This window comes from Emydura macquarii, unplaced genomic scaffold (genome assembly GCF_026122565.2).
Source record: "Emydura macquarii macquarii isolate MOO-44397 ecotype Brisbane River unplaced genomic scaffold, CSIRO-AGI_Emac_v2 contig_369, whole genome shotgun sequence".
NCBI classification, from domain to species: Eukaryota; Metazoa; Chordata; order Testudines; family Chelidae; genus Emydura; species Emydura macquarii.
This window is the reverse complement of record NW_027130506.1, coordinates 9,619,784-9,638,154: the sequence shown is the minus strand read 5'-3', so window position 1 is coordinate 9,638,154 and position 18,371 is coordinate 9,619,784. Positions and strand designations below refer to the sequence as shown.

The window sequence follows — 18,371 nt, the reverse complement described above, 5'->3', positions numbered from 1 at the left end:
ATGTAAGGGTCACAGAGCACAGTTTCATGTACTCTGCATTTTGAAGGGCTTGTATGAAAACATATGATTGATTATTTTAATCGTTAACATTCCATAAGGTGTTAATTGCTATGGTCTTGGGCACAATATTTAGATACAGAGAACAAGGTAAGCCTTACCTTTCTGTAAATGCTGTGGCCTGTGTTATGCAGGAAGTCAGACTAGATGATCGTAATGATCCCTTCTCTCCTTAAAATCTACCACTCTATAAGTGCTGGATTTTTAAGACACCGGGGCATAGCTCTAAATGCAGAATAACATTGTTTTAAACTGCCGAGAGCTAAACCAGCCTACGTGTATGACTACTATCTTATACATGAATGGAGCACGGATCCTAGCATCTGAGTAGATTGGCTTTGAAAGCATCTTGAAAGAGAAGCACTGAGGCCTGAAAAGAAGGATATTACTACCATTCCAATACCCAGTGCGTAGAGAGATATTAGTCGTAATTTCAGGGGAATGTTGCCTTGACAGCAGTTGCTTAGCAAGCTAGGAGATAATATAGTAGATGAAGTAACGGTCAGCCATATGGAATATAAACAATTATTTGTATTTACTGGGATGTCCACAGCATATAAGATGTTTGTGGGGCTAATTGTACCAGTCATTAGAACAACTGATTTGAAGAGAAAAAACTGATAGAAAAGGAAGGGCAGATGTGTTGTAATCTCATGGGTATTTATTGCCTAATGCTAACTAGCAGTTTACTAGTCTGTTTTTTAATACTAAGTGCTATTTTTTTAATACTTTTTTGGGTTTTCTTTCCTCTCCTCCCCACTGCAGGATGATGCCAATGGTCATTCAGTTTTCTATTCTGATTATGCTGCACTCCACTCTTGTGCTAATCACCACTGCGGAGGATTATAAATGTTTACCCCTAGTGCTCCGGAAAACTTGCTGCTGGATTAATGAGACCTACTTGGCAAGGAATGTCATCATTTTTGCATCCATTATGATTAATTTTCTGGGAGCCATCATAAATATTGTAAGCATCAGTGGGACTACTGGAGGGTTGTACCAGAAAACGTTTTTTATGAATTATTAAATCATTCTTCCTGTTACTCTTCTTGCTAACTAATGTGTTTATGAGCCAGCCATGATTTAAATATAAAAGCAAAGCTGAAGAGCTTCAGGAAATTCAATCTGTTGTTTAAAATATGGTTTTCTAAAATGCATAATTATTTCTCCCTTATGAGGACTATCTATTTTAAAATCCATTCTGCTACTTTCTGTTCAATATGTCCAAGGCTTTGCAAACCATTTGTGGCTGGCTGCTGTAATGATGTTGTTTCTTATGAATTAGTATTCCAAACAATGTTTGGAATAATATAAAAGGTACGGGATTCTCATCTGTTGCATCTCATAAATTAGATTTCTAAGCAATACTATTGACTGATAAAGTAAGAAAACATCATCACGAAGGATGGATCAGATGTGAGGTAGTTCAGTGTGTAGGGTAAGAGACAAGAAGTCAAAAGTCCTAGTTTCAATTCCTAACTTTGCTATTCATTCAACGTGTGACTTTTGACGAGTCACTTAGCTTATCTCTGTGTCACGGTACCATCTGTAAAGTAAGCAAGCAATGTTTGTAAAGCATTTGTGCTCAGATACTAAGTGTTAGCGCTTAGATTGTTAGGTGATGGAGCCCTATAGAAAAGAGCCCTATGTAACTGAAAAATGAAATAGTGCCCAGACTATCTGAAGGTCTTTGGAAGCACCAGCAACCTTCAGATAAATGGGCCAGATAATCAGGTCAGCCAGCACAACAGATCTCAGGGTGAACTGAAATCTCACTAATATGTGAATCATAATACTTGCATCATTCTCTCCAGTTCTGTAGCACCTTTTAACCTCCGATCTTGAAGTGCTTTACCTGCCTGATTTTACTATTTGTATCTTTATAACTCCTTCCAGATGAAGACTTGAAAGCACTTTCAAAAAACGTAATTAGGCCACCATCTGATAGCCACATGTTATTATTTTCCCCCATTTTGACAGATGGGGAAACTTTGCTACAATGTGGTGAAATGACCAACAAAGTCTTGTGTGCTGACGTCAAATCTTTGACTATGGATAACCAAGAATTTAATTTAGGGCTTATGTCTATGAACCGTTAGTGTGTAGCAACCTGGGGCGCAGATCTACCCTGCACTGGACTGCAGCACACTAATTGTCCATTTGGGCCCTACTGCCATGCGCTAAAAGTTCCCTATTGCACTTTAATCTACTGCTGTTACATAGCAGGGTAGATCAGAGCACACTATGGTGCACAGCAGCTGATTCCACATGGAGAGTGACTGCGTGGCAGGCTAGAGCGAGGTAAATGTACACCACAGCTTGCCACACGTTAACTTCTCATAGAGACAAACTCTTAGTCAGGCATTTGATCGTTGAGATTTGACCGTAATATGTTCTGCTATTGTCATTCCACTGTGATTGACAGAGGGTTATCATTGTGCTATGGTTTTCTTCTAGTTTCTTTGTGATCCCATGTAGACAGTGGTAGGAAGGGCAGTAGCAGGAAGAAGACTGTGACCACTGATTCTTACCATTATAGGAGAAGTTCTCATTGACTTCAATAGGGCCAAGATTTCACGCACGGTATTTAGATTATTACCAGGAGCAGGGGAGAATGCTGCAACTGTAATCTCATATGTCTTCCGCTTCTAAAATGAGCAAGTAAAGTATAGTTGTGTTACCATTGTCCCAATGGTTAGTATAGTTGTGGTAAACATTGCTAGCTATTGTATTGCTGTTACTTCATAACTGGCCTGAGAAAACACATATAAAATCCCCAAGAGTTCTGTCTGGTTGATCCTAGTACTCGCTATTGAATTGTGCCTCATAGATCACTCTCTCTTTGCAGCTACATGCATCTGCTAAGCTCACTTATAGCCTACATTAAAAAAGGGCAAGAATCATCTAATTAAAAAATAATTAAATTATTTCCAGCCAAAAAGGTTTGGATTTTGGTTCAAGTTTTCATCAGAAGGTCAAGTGGGTTTTATGGTTCTCCAGAATGGTGCACCCATCCCTGGTGGAATGCAATCTCTGAGCCTTCAGATCTTTTAACTAGATATCCAAAATGGTTCTTGTGGACTCTGTACTGCAAACATGAGACATTCTTTGATGAGTGCCATCTGAATGAATTTATATATGACATAAATTATCACTTGTCACCAAGGATTGAACAAATATCCAGAGGATGATACTGCATTGCTGAGACCACAGTTACTAAAAAAACAAATAAGAGAGTTGCAAGTTGAGACTTCATTAGAATCTAATTATAGGAAATTGGACCTCATTAAACAAACTATCTAACTCTGTTTACAGGAGTATCAGGGGATTTAGTCTCTAAGTATTAGGCTGGTGAAATGACCTCCTAATAAACATCTAGATTGGGTTAATGTGTGTGACAAGTGACTCCTTCTGACTTAATTTTTAAGACATGAGATCATAACAGAATTTTTTCTGTTTTTATATTATAATTTATTCATCTCAAACTGCCATTCGGTTTAGATTTTAGCTGGTTTACATGTGTCAATTAAAATACTACTTTAAAAACATCTGTTGAGGCTGTATCTATTTCCAGTACAACACTTTAATTCCCTGTCAGCACAGAAGTCACTCCTGGAATCTTAGGATTAAATTCTGTTTTTGAATGCACAAGCCAATCTCCCAGAGAAGCCATGGGAATTTGGCCCATATTTGGTAGGACCACACTGTCATTCACAGTGAAATGTATATGCCCTCAAAATGGTGCATAACTTTTATGTGTGCAAAAAAAAACCCATATCTGTGCATGTAAACTGGATATGTTTAATCAATCTACTAAAGTTATTTTGTGAAATGAGTATAATCTTTGTATGCCAATAGACAGGTGTACACAGACTCACTGGACATCTTCCTGCCCATTCAGCTGCTGGATTTTTTTCTGAGGCTGCTAGCAAGGACACCTGTTGTGATGGTGGTTGTGTGTTTTGTGATGTGGACACCTGTAAATCAAACAGTTCCCTGCCCTAAATCCACCAAACCGTATGGGGGTTTTTAGTCATCAGGGCACAATGGAGTGGGAAACTTCAGTTTAAATTTGTTTGTTTTAATTTGTTTTTTTTAAATCCACAGCTATGGTGTGATTTTGACAAACCAATACCCTTTAAGAATCAGACGTTCAATTCCTCTGAATCTTTTACGGATATCTGCTCCTATCCTGAGGTATTTCTGAGTTTATATGTGAACTTTCTGAAATCTTATTGTTTATCAACATGTTGGTAGAAAAACGTAATGGAAGGCTATAGAAAGAACCAACCTGATGATCTTGTAGGACATTACAACCATTTTTTGCCCTCTGCTACTGATACAGTGGCAAAAGTGCCCCTCTCTTTGCATTGTTCTCACAGTTCACATCCATATCCAGGTGACCTGTGGCAGACATATGCAGTGTTAGGAGACTAGGGTGGCTGTGACAAGATAACATTTTGAAGTCTTATGCTGTGGTGAAGGCCAAGGATGATTGGTTTTGCAGTCAGCACACCTGTGAAGCCTGTTTGCTCACTCATATCCCTGTTGTGCCAAGCCCTTACGCACATCCTTATGTCCCACTGAAGGCAATGAGAATGAAGGAGATGCCTGAGTGATTGGCTAAACCAGGACCTCAGACTGTGAGAATGAGACACTTGTTGTTGGCTCTCGAATCCTGTTTGAGTTCATTTTTGTCAATGTCTTGTTGTTTGCACTATATATTTTTAAATAATTGTAAATGGACCCAGAGATTATTCCTCCTCCTCCTCCTCCTCCTCCTTCTTCTTGTTTATGCCACTTTTCCTGGTGAGGGTCACAGCGGCAGCATAGAGAGTAGGGAGGACCAGACCCTTTCTTTCGCAACGGGTTTCATCTCCTTATGGGGGATCCCCAGGCGTTCCCAGGCCAGCTGGGAGATATAATCCCTCCAGCATGTCCTGGGTCAGCCTCGGAGCCTCCTCCCAGTGGGACATGCATAGTATGGTACCAAAGGAAGTCCTTGTCAGTTTCCCAAACCGCCTCAGCTGACTCCTGTTGATCCGGGTATTATTCCTTAGTTCAATAAAATACAAAAATATAGGTCAGATGTGGTCAATAGAGTGTGCTAATGAATCTTACACACCAAGAAGAAGTGCAGTGAATCAACTGCTGCAGCTTTCTTTCCAATCTGTGTCTTTGAAGCAGATGGAGACTTCCTTCCATTTGGAGCAAATACATTAACAGAACTGAACCGGTTGGTTGGTTGTAGATAAAACAAGTATGTTGCTCTAGAAGAGACATGTGGCAGTGTCATGATGTTGCCCCTGTTATGCAACTAATTTCAAGGTGGCAGAACATTACTGGACAAGAGAGGGCAAAGAGGTGTCATAAGAGAAAATTATATTAAAATAACCAATTCTGCACCATTGCACAATGTTACTCATGAGATATTATGGATGTTTATTGGCACTAAGCTGTTCAGACTGTAGGTGTTGATGTTGCCATTTTAAATGTAAGTAGTTTGAGGCCAGGTCCATGTTTTCCTCTATGTACAATACCAAGTGCAAAGATGGTGTTTGACAAAAACATAATCATTAGAAAAATGAGACATTGAAAGAACTAGAAAATGAGTGGTGAATGATGCTCTGGGCATCACATTGTAAGAGGGCAGTAAAATTTTGCTGGATTTGCAACACTAAAACACCTCTTTGGGTTTGAGTCTCCTCTTGGACAGTGTAGAGGGGGCATGTGGAAAGGAGGGGACTCCATGATCCTGAGCAACTTGGACCTGGTATAAGGATTGCCAGGGGCAAAGCTAATTTATGCCCTAAGAGACCATTTGCAAGTGGACAACTAGGTATAATGCCCTCTCCTTTCCCCATTCTGCACAAGAAATGCCCTTCCCAGAAGAGGGCAGCTAGCCCAGGAAGTGTCAGAGCCATCTCTGCCAAGTTTCTGCCAGCAAAGAGTTCTTCTGCACAGAGGGAATCCTCCTCTGACCATTTCCCTAGAGACTAACTGTAAAGAGCTTGTACCAATTACTAACTGCATATGTACCCCATAAATGTTTAGGCCTAAATTATCATAAATGTCCCCTGTGCATGGGTGCTTCAAATTTTGGTGCCCAAATAGAACACAGCTCAATATTATAAAGTTCTGAGCACAATTAGTGGACACTTTGAAAATTCAGGCCTTAATAAGGTGTCACTGACTGCTGAAACTGACCACTCATGCTCTCTGTTCAGTATTTTGTCTTTACCGGTGTCCTGGCAATGGTGACCTGCGCAGTGTTTCTTCGTCTCAACTCCGTCCTGAAGCTGGCAGTGCTTCTCATTATGATTGCAATCTATTCTCTGCTGACTGAGACCATTTATGCCTCCCTCTTCCTGCGATACGACAACTTTAATCACAATGGAGAGTAAGTGTTAGCAGCTATGTTTGGAAAAAATATCTATTGTTGTTATACTTTTTATGAGCCAGGTTTTGCCACCCATCTTCACAATGAGTAGTGCCATCCTCCCAAAGGGACTTGTAGTGTAAAAAGGTGCTACTCACCATGAGTAAGCACAGCCCTGTGTGCATTGTATCCTTGTTATCACTTCTTGAATAATCATTAATAATTAAGGTTCGGACTGAGATCACCTTACTTGTGCTGAATAGTACATTCCACTATTAATAGTCCCACTGAAGTCAACAGAACTACTTCTGGAGTAATATGCTGCTCAGTGTGGGTAAGAGGCACTGAATAAATAATAATAATAATGCTGAGCTCTGATATAGTGCTCTTCAACAATACTTTTCAAAGCATTTCACAACCTTTAATGAAAGAATCAGTATATTCTTGGCTAAGAAACCAACAAGGCATTGAAGTGGGAGTGATAGTCTCGACTTTATTGGAAATCGTTTCAACTGTCTATAAGTGATCAATATGTTCTGGCAACTCAAACAAAAAGAAAAAGTAAACTCCAGACATTCACCAGGAGAAATAAACAAGAATTAGCAATAAGTATCAAATGCAAAAATCTTAAGCATAATTTACATACACATATAAAAATATGTCTGCGCATGAAGATTGAACATAACCTACCTCCTTCATATAACATGGTGGAGTAGTAGTCTAATTTTAATGGGGCTGAAAAAGTTGTCTTAAAAATGTATTTTGAAATAAGGGATTGATTTGAAATGCTGAATGTAGTTCAGAACGTAGCTGTCACGATTGCAGAAAACACCATACGTTAAACATTTTTGCAGTGGCTCATGTTTTTTTCAGGACACTTTTAAAAATTTACCAAAGCAACCTTGATATGATGTTAATGTGATCCTTTGCTATGAGCTCTTTGGATGAGTGCTAGTTAAAAGCTGCAGCCTGCTTCGTATGACTACTCTTTAAGGTCTAAAGAGTTAACATTTAGAGCATCCACAAGACTAATTAACAACATTAGAGGCATGAGAGTTGTGACGACACAGTGACTAAGGGTTTCAGATGTGTCAGGTTTACTTGTTACTATGGCACTTTAGGTCTTCAAAAAATGCAGTGGTAATCCACATTAGCACAGCGTGTGTCTTTGTTGTACTTTCGTGGCCAGGCCACTTATGGAGGTTGATGCTATTGCCTGTGAGTCGGTGGTGCCGGTCCTTCAGCCCAGGCTGTAAACATTCATGCTTTTAGATTCAAAGTTCAATCCCCGAAGACCAATGGAGTCATTATGTGAAGTGGTCCATACAGGGATTTAACCTGCTATGGACGGCTACTTCTCAACCTGAGCTTCTCAGGGGCAGGTGGAATGTGTTAATCACACAAACACGGGTGTGACTTTGTAGCCCTCTCAAGTGGTTAGGGTACATGTAATAATACTCATAAATCAGATCATTTGCAAGGACTGAACTTGGGAACTAGTAGATCTAAGGTCATAAGCCACTGCAGCTTGAGCTAAATGGACTACATCCGTTAGTGCCCCTGAAGGAGCAGACTTGTGAGCCTCTACAAGCCCATCGGGGTGGGACTGTGTCTTGCTGTGCAGCTATTTTGTTCGGGGCTTGTAGGAGCTACTGTAATATAAATAATACTGATAATAAGGTACAAGCATCACATGCCATGGTGATACAGTTAAGCATGATTTTCCTTCTCAGAGCTACCTTCTGCTGCTCCCGGTTAATTTCCTCAGTCAGAGTTACATTTCCTTCATACCATGTGTTGCTAGTTTCTGCCCTGTGCTATGAGTAAACTGTATAATGCCATGTCATTAAACATGAAGGGTAAAAAGGGCCTTAGAAACAGAAAATGTACACTGAGTTGTCTCATTTCTATACAATTCAGTACCTGCTTGCCGCAGGAAACATCTCATTAATTAGCAATAGAAGAAGATGCAGGAATGGAACAGGGCAGGCTTAATATAGGTCTCATAAATGAAAGAATGAAGCTGTAAGCTGTTTTGATATGTGGATTCTTCTCATTTCAGATCTCAAATGAGTTGTACTGTGGTTCTTCTCTTGTATTCTGTGCAGCTCTCCGGCCATAAGTACCACTTGCAGTATGTGCACGAGTGCATATGCACCAAAAGCTAAAATATTTCCTTTGAACCAAGCCCATGGAGCCCAAATTTGGCCCTGAAAGAAAGGAAAACTCTCCTCAAGATACTCCACAACTGCTTCTGTAACTGTAACGCTGCTGAAGCCTCCACACTTCCTCTGTCCATGCCCCATTGGGACAAAAACTGGTAGATTTGTGGTCTCCCCACTGACTCTTCCTCAGCCTGCCCTGCAAGACATAGGGGATGAGCACCTCCAAGTCCCCACATTTGAACCATCTCTAAAAATTACCTACTGTAGCCTTTGATACACAGCATTAATGCCTAGATGGAACAGCTACATTCCCATTGATTTCTGTGGGGCCATCATTTCACCCAATGTCTCTGGATCTTTCAGGGCGAGAAGCAAGTGTCGCATTTCCCACTGGAAAGCTTATTCCACTGCTTCTGGGGACCTGCTCCCTCCCCAAAAGAGGTGCAGCTTAATTGCAAAGAGTGCTTATTTGGATTCCTATTCCTATATACTTGAGGGCAGGGGTACACGGCAGCTTAAAAACACGGCAGCTTAAAAAAACCACTATAGTGCTTCAGTGAAGACACTTCTATGAGTCAGTGAAAAGAGCTTCTCCCATCGACGTAGTTAATCCACCTTCATGAGAGGCGGTGGCTGTGTCAACAGGAGAAGGCCTCGCATCACTGTCAATATAGTCAATGAGTGTCATTTAGGTCATATTGATTTAGGTCAATATAACTGCTGTCACTCACAGGGGTGAATTTTTCACACTCCTGAGTGATGTAGTTATGCCATTGTAAATTTATAGTGTAGATTTGGTCTAAATGGCACTTGAGCAATCATAAAGTGATAGAATTGCCAGTGAAGATACAAATTTATGACTAATCCTGGAGCAAATCCAGAGAAATCCAGGTTTTAATTCTTCTTCAAATGTCTTGGTGTTTCCAAAGAAAATAGTAATATGCCCAAATCAATATAGCATAGATTTACTTGCTTTACAAAGATATGTATCAGCTTACATTACCCTCAGCTACAGTGATACATACAGTATGCCAGTTGGTTTATCACTACGTATTAGAGAGTTATCTTTGTTCATAACCAGTCTTGGATTGTTAGGAAAAATCTAGTAGAAAAAAATGTACACATGTTATTATTAATATAGATTATCTGATGCTGGAAAGGATGACAAGTTGATTGGGACTTAACACTGAGTGTTACTACTAGAAACCAGTTTTTCTGACAATCTTGAGACTCCATGAAAGGCAGTGATGTGATAGCAGTTGTTACAGGGCAGTGATTGCTAAAAAGACATATTTAAGGAAATGCTTACTCTTACAAAAAGGCACTATATTCTAAGCATACTAAAAATATACTAATTTTCCATGGGGAAATATTGTCGGGTGGATTTTCATGAGATGACTTCAGTTTGTCGATAATATGAATTTTAGGCCAAACTGATGAATGGTATATTGAGGTTAAAAAATCCAACTATTATTACATTGAACCACATTACCATTGTTTTATAACACTGTGACATAAGAGAAAGAGTGATCTAGGTGCCTGGATTCATTCTGTTGTCATTCTAAAAATACCATAGAATAGACTAACAAATAGGTAGATAGATATGATCAAGTTATATGCTATGAACAAATTATCCAACAAATTTAGACCTCCTTTCTATTTACAAATTATTTCTTAATATAATTTGATTTTTGCAAATCTATTTGTAATAGTTCAACAAATAGATCAAAATATGTTTGTATAAGCTATGGGTTATTCACAAAGTGTTCATTTTAACCATCCTGCTATTTGTTATTCATTGTTTCAGATTGTTCACCTAAGTTAAATTATATTGTTTTCAGTCTTTCACGGGTTGCTTTAAAACTTCAGGAGAATAAGAAATTATGAATGGTATCCACTTTTATTCCCTTTTATTTATTTATTATTATTTTACACCCTTCTTCACTTTGTACCTATGTGTTACTGTATGAACAACAGACATTCCCCAGATATTTGTGTGAACAAAACCTATTTATGTGAATAGTCATAGATACTGAATAAAAGGGGGGTAAAGCATAGTCTGACCAAACAGCCACTTGGAATTCAAATCACTCTCTCAGCCAGAGCTAGCAAACAGTGTTTTTGCAGTATTTCACCAGCTCTGGTAGGGAGAGTCATTAGAGTAGAAGACAAAGCCAGAACTACTGGATTCTATTCCTGGCTTTGCAACTGACTTCTGGACACATGGGGCAAGTCACATCACTTATTTGTGCCTCTCCTTACCCAGCTGTAGAATGGGCATTCTACTGATCTACCTCAAAAGGGTGTTGGGAGGCTTTGTTGATGTATGTAAGGTTTTTCTGAAGTCCTTGAATGAAATGTGCTAGGCACATGTAAAATATTGTAATGGCTGAAGTTAGGATTGGAGTTCATAATTCCCGGTACAGGGACAGATTTTCTCCACTTTTCCAGACCCTTTGCTCTGCTCCACCAGCAAAAAGGTGCCAGATGCTAGTCGTATCTGGCCAGCTGAAAATTCCTTCAGGGAAAGGAGATCTCAGCTGTCCTAAAGCCAGCATAGCCAGTTCTTATCCTACGTGCTCTCCCCTGGCCCTGGCACAAAGAGCATGCTGGGAGCCAAAGGAGCATTTTAGGGATGCGACAGGAGTGTACTAAGCTATCCCCAGCTCATGTAATAGACCCTTCGGGGCCACTACCAGTTGCTGGAGTCAGAACAGTGCCTAGGCTGCTCTGAACTCCAGCAGGACCAGAGCAAACTAGAGGATCATGAAATCATAACAGGCTCTGTGATAGGCCCTTCTTCGGTGCTAAGTGGGTTTTGGTGCAGCAGATCATCCTGGCCCATAGCCCCCAAGCCTGATTTGGGAAAGGACTGAAGTGGACATACCTCATTTGAAGAGATATGTAATCCTGTCAGCTCTGTACATCACATACCGTTGCCACTGGGATCGCCAGCACAAAGAGAGTGACTGATGCACGGCTCCTCTGTCATATTTGGAAAGGAAGGATAGGATTAGCATTTCCTGACTGCTTTTGGAGGCCACATTTTAGTCGTTTAGCACATTGGTTATTAGACAGTGAACATTTTAATTACAGGCTTGTTCTGTTGAACTAATTATTATTATTATTGGTTATATTTTTAAATGCCAAGGTTTTTTATTACAAACTGTTCGAAAAGCACGTAGCTTTCTAAGTTAAAGCCCTCCCTGATTAAAATAAAACACTGGCAGATCAATAATCATGTTTTTCTTCGGGTTTTTTTCTTTCCAGAACAGATTTCCTGGGCACAAAGGAGGCATCCTTGCTACTGATGGCAATGTTCCTGTTAGCCGTATTTTATCATGGTCAACAGGTAACGCAAACATTTACTGTAACCGCTCACTTTACAAACTAGGATTGCAGGATACAGCAACAATTACTTTCAAAATACCAGCTGCCATTTGAAGCAAATATTTTTATCCACTTGAGTATATGACCTTTAATAATGTAATGGCAAATAAGCCATAAGCAAAGACTGATTAAAGAAGGCTCACATCTAATACGGTGCATTTTTAGTGATTTTTAAGAACAACATGCAATAGTACATTCAATACTATGCATGCACTGTAGCTATCATTAATAAAATGGAGCGAGGCCAAATACGCAATTGTCTGTGTATCTTACGTACTCTATGGCTCCCATAAACATTGTCCCTGAGTGCCTCACCATCTTTGATGTATTCATCCTCATCACATCCCAGTGAGATAGGAAATTGCTGCTATCCTCAATTTACAGATAGGAAGGGGAGGCACAGAAAGGTCAAGTAACTAGAACTTAAGAGCTGCCACATTCCAGGCTAGTGCCATAACCACTGGGCAAGCCTTTCTATCTAGGATGCCTCTGAAATTGAGAGTTATGGTTAAATAGGGACAAGGTTCTGAACCCATCCCTCCTTTTGGATTTGTAAATCTAAAACCTCATTGAAGTTGTTGCAAAACCATCCCAGGGCTGTGTCTGTCTCTAACGAAGTATAAACTCCCCAGAGTTACAGAGTAGGAATGTTGGGATCTATCTAACCCGAGACAGTCCTAGACCAGTGGGGGGGAAAACCCCTTTGACATCAGCTAAAGATTTTTCTCAGTAAAAACTGCAGGATCAAGTCCTTAGATTTCCCCAAGCCATGTACGATTAACTTTTGTCATGGAGCCACAGTGCTGCACTGGGGCAATGTGAAAGAACTGCACTCCAGGGGGAGCATTTGGAGTCATTTTGCTTTAGGAAGATGCAGAGACCCCTGGAGGTCCCTGGTTGGGCTGGTGGGGTTAGATGTAATTTGCTACAGCCCTTTAGGGGGTGCAGCATAATCCCCTCTGCTGTCTGTGGAGGAGAGGAGAGCATGGGGAAGGCATGGCTCTGTATGTTCTTAATCTCCTTCCAGGGAGTTGTTTCCAGAGACAAGCAACGTGGCAGCAGCCCTTCTGGTCTCACAAATGCAGGGGCTGGGCTTCAGGCCAGCCCTTATATAGATTAGGATTTAGATTATAATGTGGAGTCATTTTCACAATCCACTACACTGAGGTGTAAATTTAGCCCTGACTTGCACTTTCTTGCAACAAGTGAGTGGGTTGCACAGTGTAAATCAGGGCAGAGGGTCCTAGATGTTTTTAAATAACTCCTTATTTCTGGAGATCTTGAAGTTTATTCATAGAAAAAAAATAGTATGTGATCATGTAATTAATATAGTATCATAATGCATACGCACAAGAGGACAAAATTAAGCTGGCATTTCCTAACTCTGTTCTCACTTTAAGTACTCAGATGGCCTACGGCAAGTCAGAGCTGCAATTGTAGGGAAAGTCCTGTTCAGCTCCGAGCTGGAAAACGTCCATTGTAGACCAGAATCTTTGGAAACGTTAGCGGCTTAAACCTAACAAGTCTCTACTGAGCATGTGTGAACTGTGATTTTCCAAAGTCTTCTAATGGTTGGATTTTCACAGAGACAGCAAAAAGGCACACTGCTGACACAAATATTAGCCCCTGCCAAATTTCAAGTCCCTGCTCCAAATATGGGGTCCCTAGAGCTTTCAAAAAAGGTTGCCCACATTTTTTTTTAACATGGACAAAACTATGTATTTTTCCCTATCCTGATTCTCAGAAATGGTTGAAGCATTTCAGCTGAAATTTTCCACCAAAAAAAAAAAAAATTCAACCTGATGCAGACACCTGGCTAAACTTTTTCGGCTGAAATTTTCCAAAAAAAAATTCAGCCTGATGCAGATACCTGGTATGAAGAATTTCAGACAAAAGAGTTATAGTTTGACAAAGCTATAAGCAACTGACAATAGGGTCTTATAATGGGCAACGTCAGACAACCTTTATAATATGTAGTGCTAATATGCTGCTTATAATATGCCACTGTGTCACCTTGTGTTCCTTGCTGTGTCTCCTAATTTCAGCTTCCACTCACTACAGCTATACACTGAAACCATGTAAAAGCCAAAGAAAGAGCCCAGTTCTCCCAGAAGTAGATATATAAATAAGGAAATCACTATGGAAACATGGAACTAATCGGGGTTTGCAAGAAAAGGATTGAAATAACTGTTAATGCTTTCGTGTTCGGTTTTTTGTTGTTTGTTTTTCAAATTACATAGTACTAAATGGTATGGAGTGAAAAGAAAGTCTTAGAAGTGGATGAAACAGAACATTAAAAGCCCCCCAAAGAAGAGAATAAAGCAGATTCACGTATTTATAATAAATTTTTAAAAAAACCTTTAAAGGGCAACAAAAAGCAAAAAGAAACTCATCAAATGTGCTAAATAAAAATCATGACAGTTTGATTCTTCATGCTCTTACTCCAGTGTTATGTTGTGGCAAAACCATTGATTTCAGCATGCATTGGTGTAAAACTGAAGTGATATGATGAAGAAACCATGCCCAGAATATTTTAGAAAAAGAAAAAACTGTGGAGTGATTGATTTAATATGCCCAAAGGGAGAAGATGAACATAGGAACACAAGCTCAGGAAATGAAAGGGGAAGTTGTGCAGGACAGCTCCTGGGAGGGGCTGCGTACCCTCCTCCTTGCTGACTTCTCTGGGGAGGGAGCCCCGTGCAGGAGGTGTTCAGGAACCTTTTCAAACTCAAGTGGTTAAATATGGCTTGAGATGGTTTTCTTTAAGCACATATGTGTGGATATTTTGTCCTCACTGCCTCCCAGTCAGGCCCAAAGTCCGAAACCAAAAACTGAGGAATATTAAACTGCAAGAGAGAAAAGACTCAGTAACCACCTATAAAGTGTGGCTCAAATCCTGATGTCCTTACTTGGCTTCAGCTCACTCCTTACTTGGGCAAAACTCTTCTGTAGGATCGGGATTTGAGTAAGCCATGTTGCCAAGCCACACATTCCAAAAACCACTAGATTGGCTGAAAAATCATGAGATTTTAAAAGTAGTAAATTCTGGGTTCTTTTGATTTGCCTCTGCTCTTGGAGCCTTTCAGGTTCATGTTCTCAAACTGAAATGCCCAGACAACAACATGAATCCAGATGCTGGAGATTGATGACAGGCACCACCCATCATAAGAGCTGGCAACGCTTGGCCCTGTAAAAGCAGCCACCTGTGCATGTAGTAACGTTACTCTCCAGTGTCCAGGCCAGTTGTAGGAGGGGCGAGCAGGGCAATGGCCCTGAGCATCAACTTTCAGGGAATGCCATACCAGCATGCTGCTTGGCCAAGGGCTATTCCTGCGAATGCCATTGTAACCAATATCCTATTTTGTCCTGTTCTCCATGAAACGTGTTGCATTGCAGCAGCATCTGAAATAAATGCCAGGTTTTTAAAGTTAAGGATAAAGCAACCAGATTCTATGATTCTATGATTAGCAATTTTTATGGGTGTCTATTCTGCAGGTCTTTATATGAGCACTGAGTAGGAAATGCAATAGACTTACAGCCTGTATTAGTGAAGAGAAGCATATACTGTTCAAAAGTCTGTACTACAGGGGAAAATAATGCCTTTGGCTAAAGCTACCTACTAACAGTCTCCTGTTCCTCTCCTCACTCAGCTGTGGTAAAATAGGCAGACACATGCACTGTTCTAGGAAGATGTATTAGGTAGGAGATTCCAATTAAAACAAATGCGGGTATCTTGCATTTCAGAACTGCTAGCCTTCTGCCATTCTTTTTGTAGCCTGCCAAACTTTATTTGAAGCTCAACCCTAATTTTGCACACAAAGGCTTTTACTTTCCTTAGATACAATCTGAACAGAGCAAGGCAGTCTAGTCACAGTGAGAGACTTTTCTAAAGAACCCATCTCTGGTGCAGCCAATAAGTCTGGAAAGTCAGTCAGGCTAAACCCCTAATTAAAAATAGTTCCATTAGCAATAGATGGTGCCAACGTAAATCAGATATTTCCATGCCAGGAACTCGATTTAACATGAAAACAAGCATCGTTAGCCTGAAAAATTATGATCCTAAAAGCATTTTACTTGCAGGAACATTTTGAAGTCACATGACGTACAGAAGGCATTTCAGGCAGTCCCAGTGCTATGGGTATTCTGTGTTGAAGTATTTATTTCATACAAAAATCATGTAGCACAAATTGCATAGAGGTAGAACATACCTTAAAAACACCTCAAAAATCAAATATCATATACAAGTTCCTCTAAGAGGAAGAGAAGAGGAAAAATGTCTGTGGACAAAATCCATACAGGGAAATCCTTCTGGGACCCTAGTTCTCTATATAGTGGCTAAAACATCTGTTAGCGCTAACTTTAACTCCAATATTCTTTCTGAGCTGCTACAAGGCGTCTTTAATAATTGCAAGCAAAGACCAAACAAGCCACAGCTGAATCAAGACCTCCTGTTTCTCCACCCCAGATAGGCCTTATAAAACTGGAGCCAGTGAGGCTCTTTGTGTTTTTTAGTTCACAGATGGTTGTTTCAGACCAGCTTTATGCCTTACTGTCAGTGGATGAATTGTACCTTGTCTCTCTAGGTGGTTTTTCATGAGTAGATTCAGCATGATATATATAGGGGAAGGAAATTCCAAGGCAATGATTCTCATTTAAAAGCATTGCAATATGGCCACAGTGCAAAATGTGATCAGAGCTCAGTATGCTTATCTTTTAGTACATATGGCACTTGAAGGTGCTTTAGAGTAAATTGAAAAGAAAGGATTTTCACCAAGCAGGGTGTTGTAAAGCTATACATGTGTGTCCCACAGATGTGGGGTAAGTTCTCAGTTCTGCAGAGCCCTGCATTCTGGCTGGAAAGCAGGAGGGACTGATTTGCCTAGCTAGCTATTTCTTAACCACAAAATAAACAACATGATTATTTCAACTTCTTGCCCTCTCTACCTTGTCACTCCATATACATACTTCTCTCCACTGAATTGATCCCTAGGGAGATTAAGTCCACATACTTGCTTCTTGTAATTTAGTTATATTTATTTTAGAAGCTCTTTCTCTCCACGTGCTTCAGATCCATCAGTATAGATGGAGGAGAATCCAGCATCCATCCTCAGACCCTTCAGCATCTGAATAACTCTGAATATGGAAAGAGGCTCTTTGGGAGGAGAGATGAAAGCAGGACAGAATTGGGGGAATGGAAAAGAATCTTAGGGGAAAGAGAGAAGGAAAATTGAGGGACGCTTTGAAATTCACTGTAATGTTAAAACCCCCTTTTGTTGCTGGAATACAAGTTAACCCTTCTGGAGACTGATCCATCTCCCATTGAGTCTTTCCACTGAATTCAGTGGGAAGTGGTGTGTCTTGAAAGCCCTAGAGTGGTGACCGGGGAGAAAGCACATTTGCAAGCAGTCTGTCCTTGGAATCTGTTTAGTCCAGGATGCAATTATTTGCTCTTAGGGGAAGCACCCTCAAATGATGTCCTCACTACACTCCCTCATCACAAAAATAAATTAAACTAGAAATACTGAGAAAACTGACAGCTGCACCCTTTTTGTAGCACCTTGTGCTTCCACCATGCATGGTAATTCTATGTGCATTGAGGCTGTGTGGTATCTCTACTGCTAGGATTTGGGGCTTTTTGGCTTCTCGTGCAATATTCCATTTTCTTTACTCACAACTGAAGGTAGCCACATTTCTAGTAATCACATGGCAGCACCAGAATACCCAATTGGCCATGATGCAGCCCTGGGAACAATCCTTTCCCATTAACACCACAGTGGACTCATTCCATTTCTTCACAGACAAAAATAACCATACATTTTAGATATTTAATAAAAACATTTATCTTGCTCTAATAGAGTATCTTCCATAAAAATTTCCAAACCACTCTCATTCACAAACTCACATACAGTCACCTGTGGGGTAGAACCCAGCAGCCATTCTTTGCCAGGGAAGCATAGAAAATTGCTCCAGCTGAAATAAGAGGGAATTTTAAGTAGTGAAAATTAAATTACCCAGAATGGGTTTTGACCTGGATAGAAAGGCTAATCACTGAGATGCTGGAGTGGACTTGGAGGAGTCCTATGTTAAAATTCTCCCAATATTAGTCATTTATTTTTCACAGGTGGTGTGAATACAGATATAATTTCAAAGCTCTCATTCTACTCAACAAAATAAAATTGAGTGAAATCTTCCATTATATGCAATGAGAAATATTCTGCATATAACTAAATTTCTAAATATTATGGATGACAATTTCCTAACTCAAAAAATGTTGCATCCAACACCAAGGAATTCTATATTAGGCCTCATGTTGACAGATGAAGAACTGATCACATATCTAAAAATTAATGGTAGCTTAGGTACAAGTGATTATGACTTGA

The 18,371-nt window shown here is 40.1% G+C and overlaps 1 protein-coding gene across 1 annotated transcript in view; it reads left to right on the top strand.

Annotated features, from left to right (window-relative positions):
* Positions 1 to 18,371, top strand: part of ADCY8 (adenylate cyclase 8) — a 160,992-nt gene that overhangs the window by 128,801 nt on the left and 13,820 nt on the right. The window contains exons 10-13 of the mRNA XM_067530337.1: positions 823 to 1,024; positions 4,165 to 4,254; positions 6,285 to 6,457; positions 11,872 to 11,953. Coding sequence (XP_067386438.1) covers positions 823 to 1,024; positions 4,165 to 4,254; positions 6,285 to 6,457; positions 11,872 to 11,953 — 547 coding nt within the window. The remainder of the gene's footprint in view (positions 1 to 822; positions 1,025 to 4,164; positions 4,255 to 6,284; positions 6,458 to 11,871; positions 11,954 to 18,371) is intronic.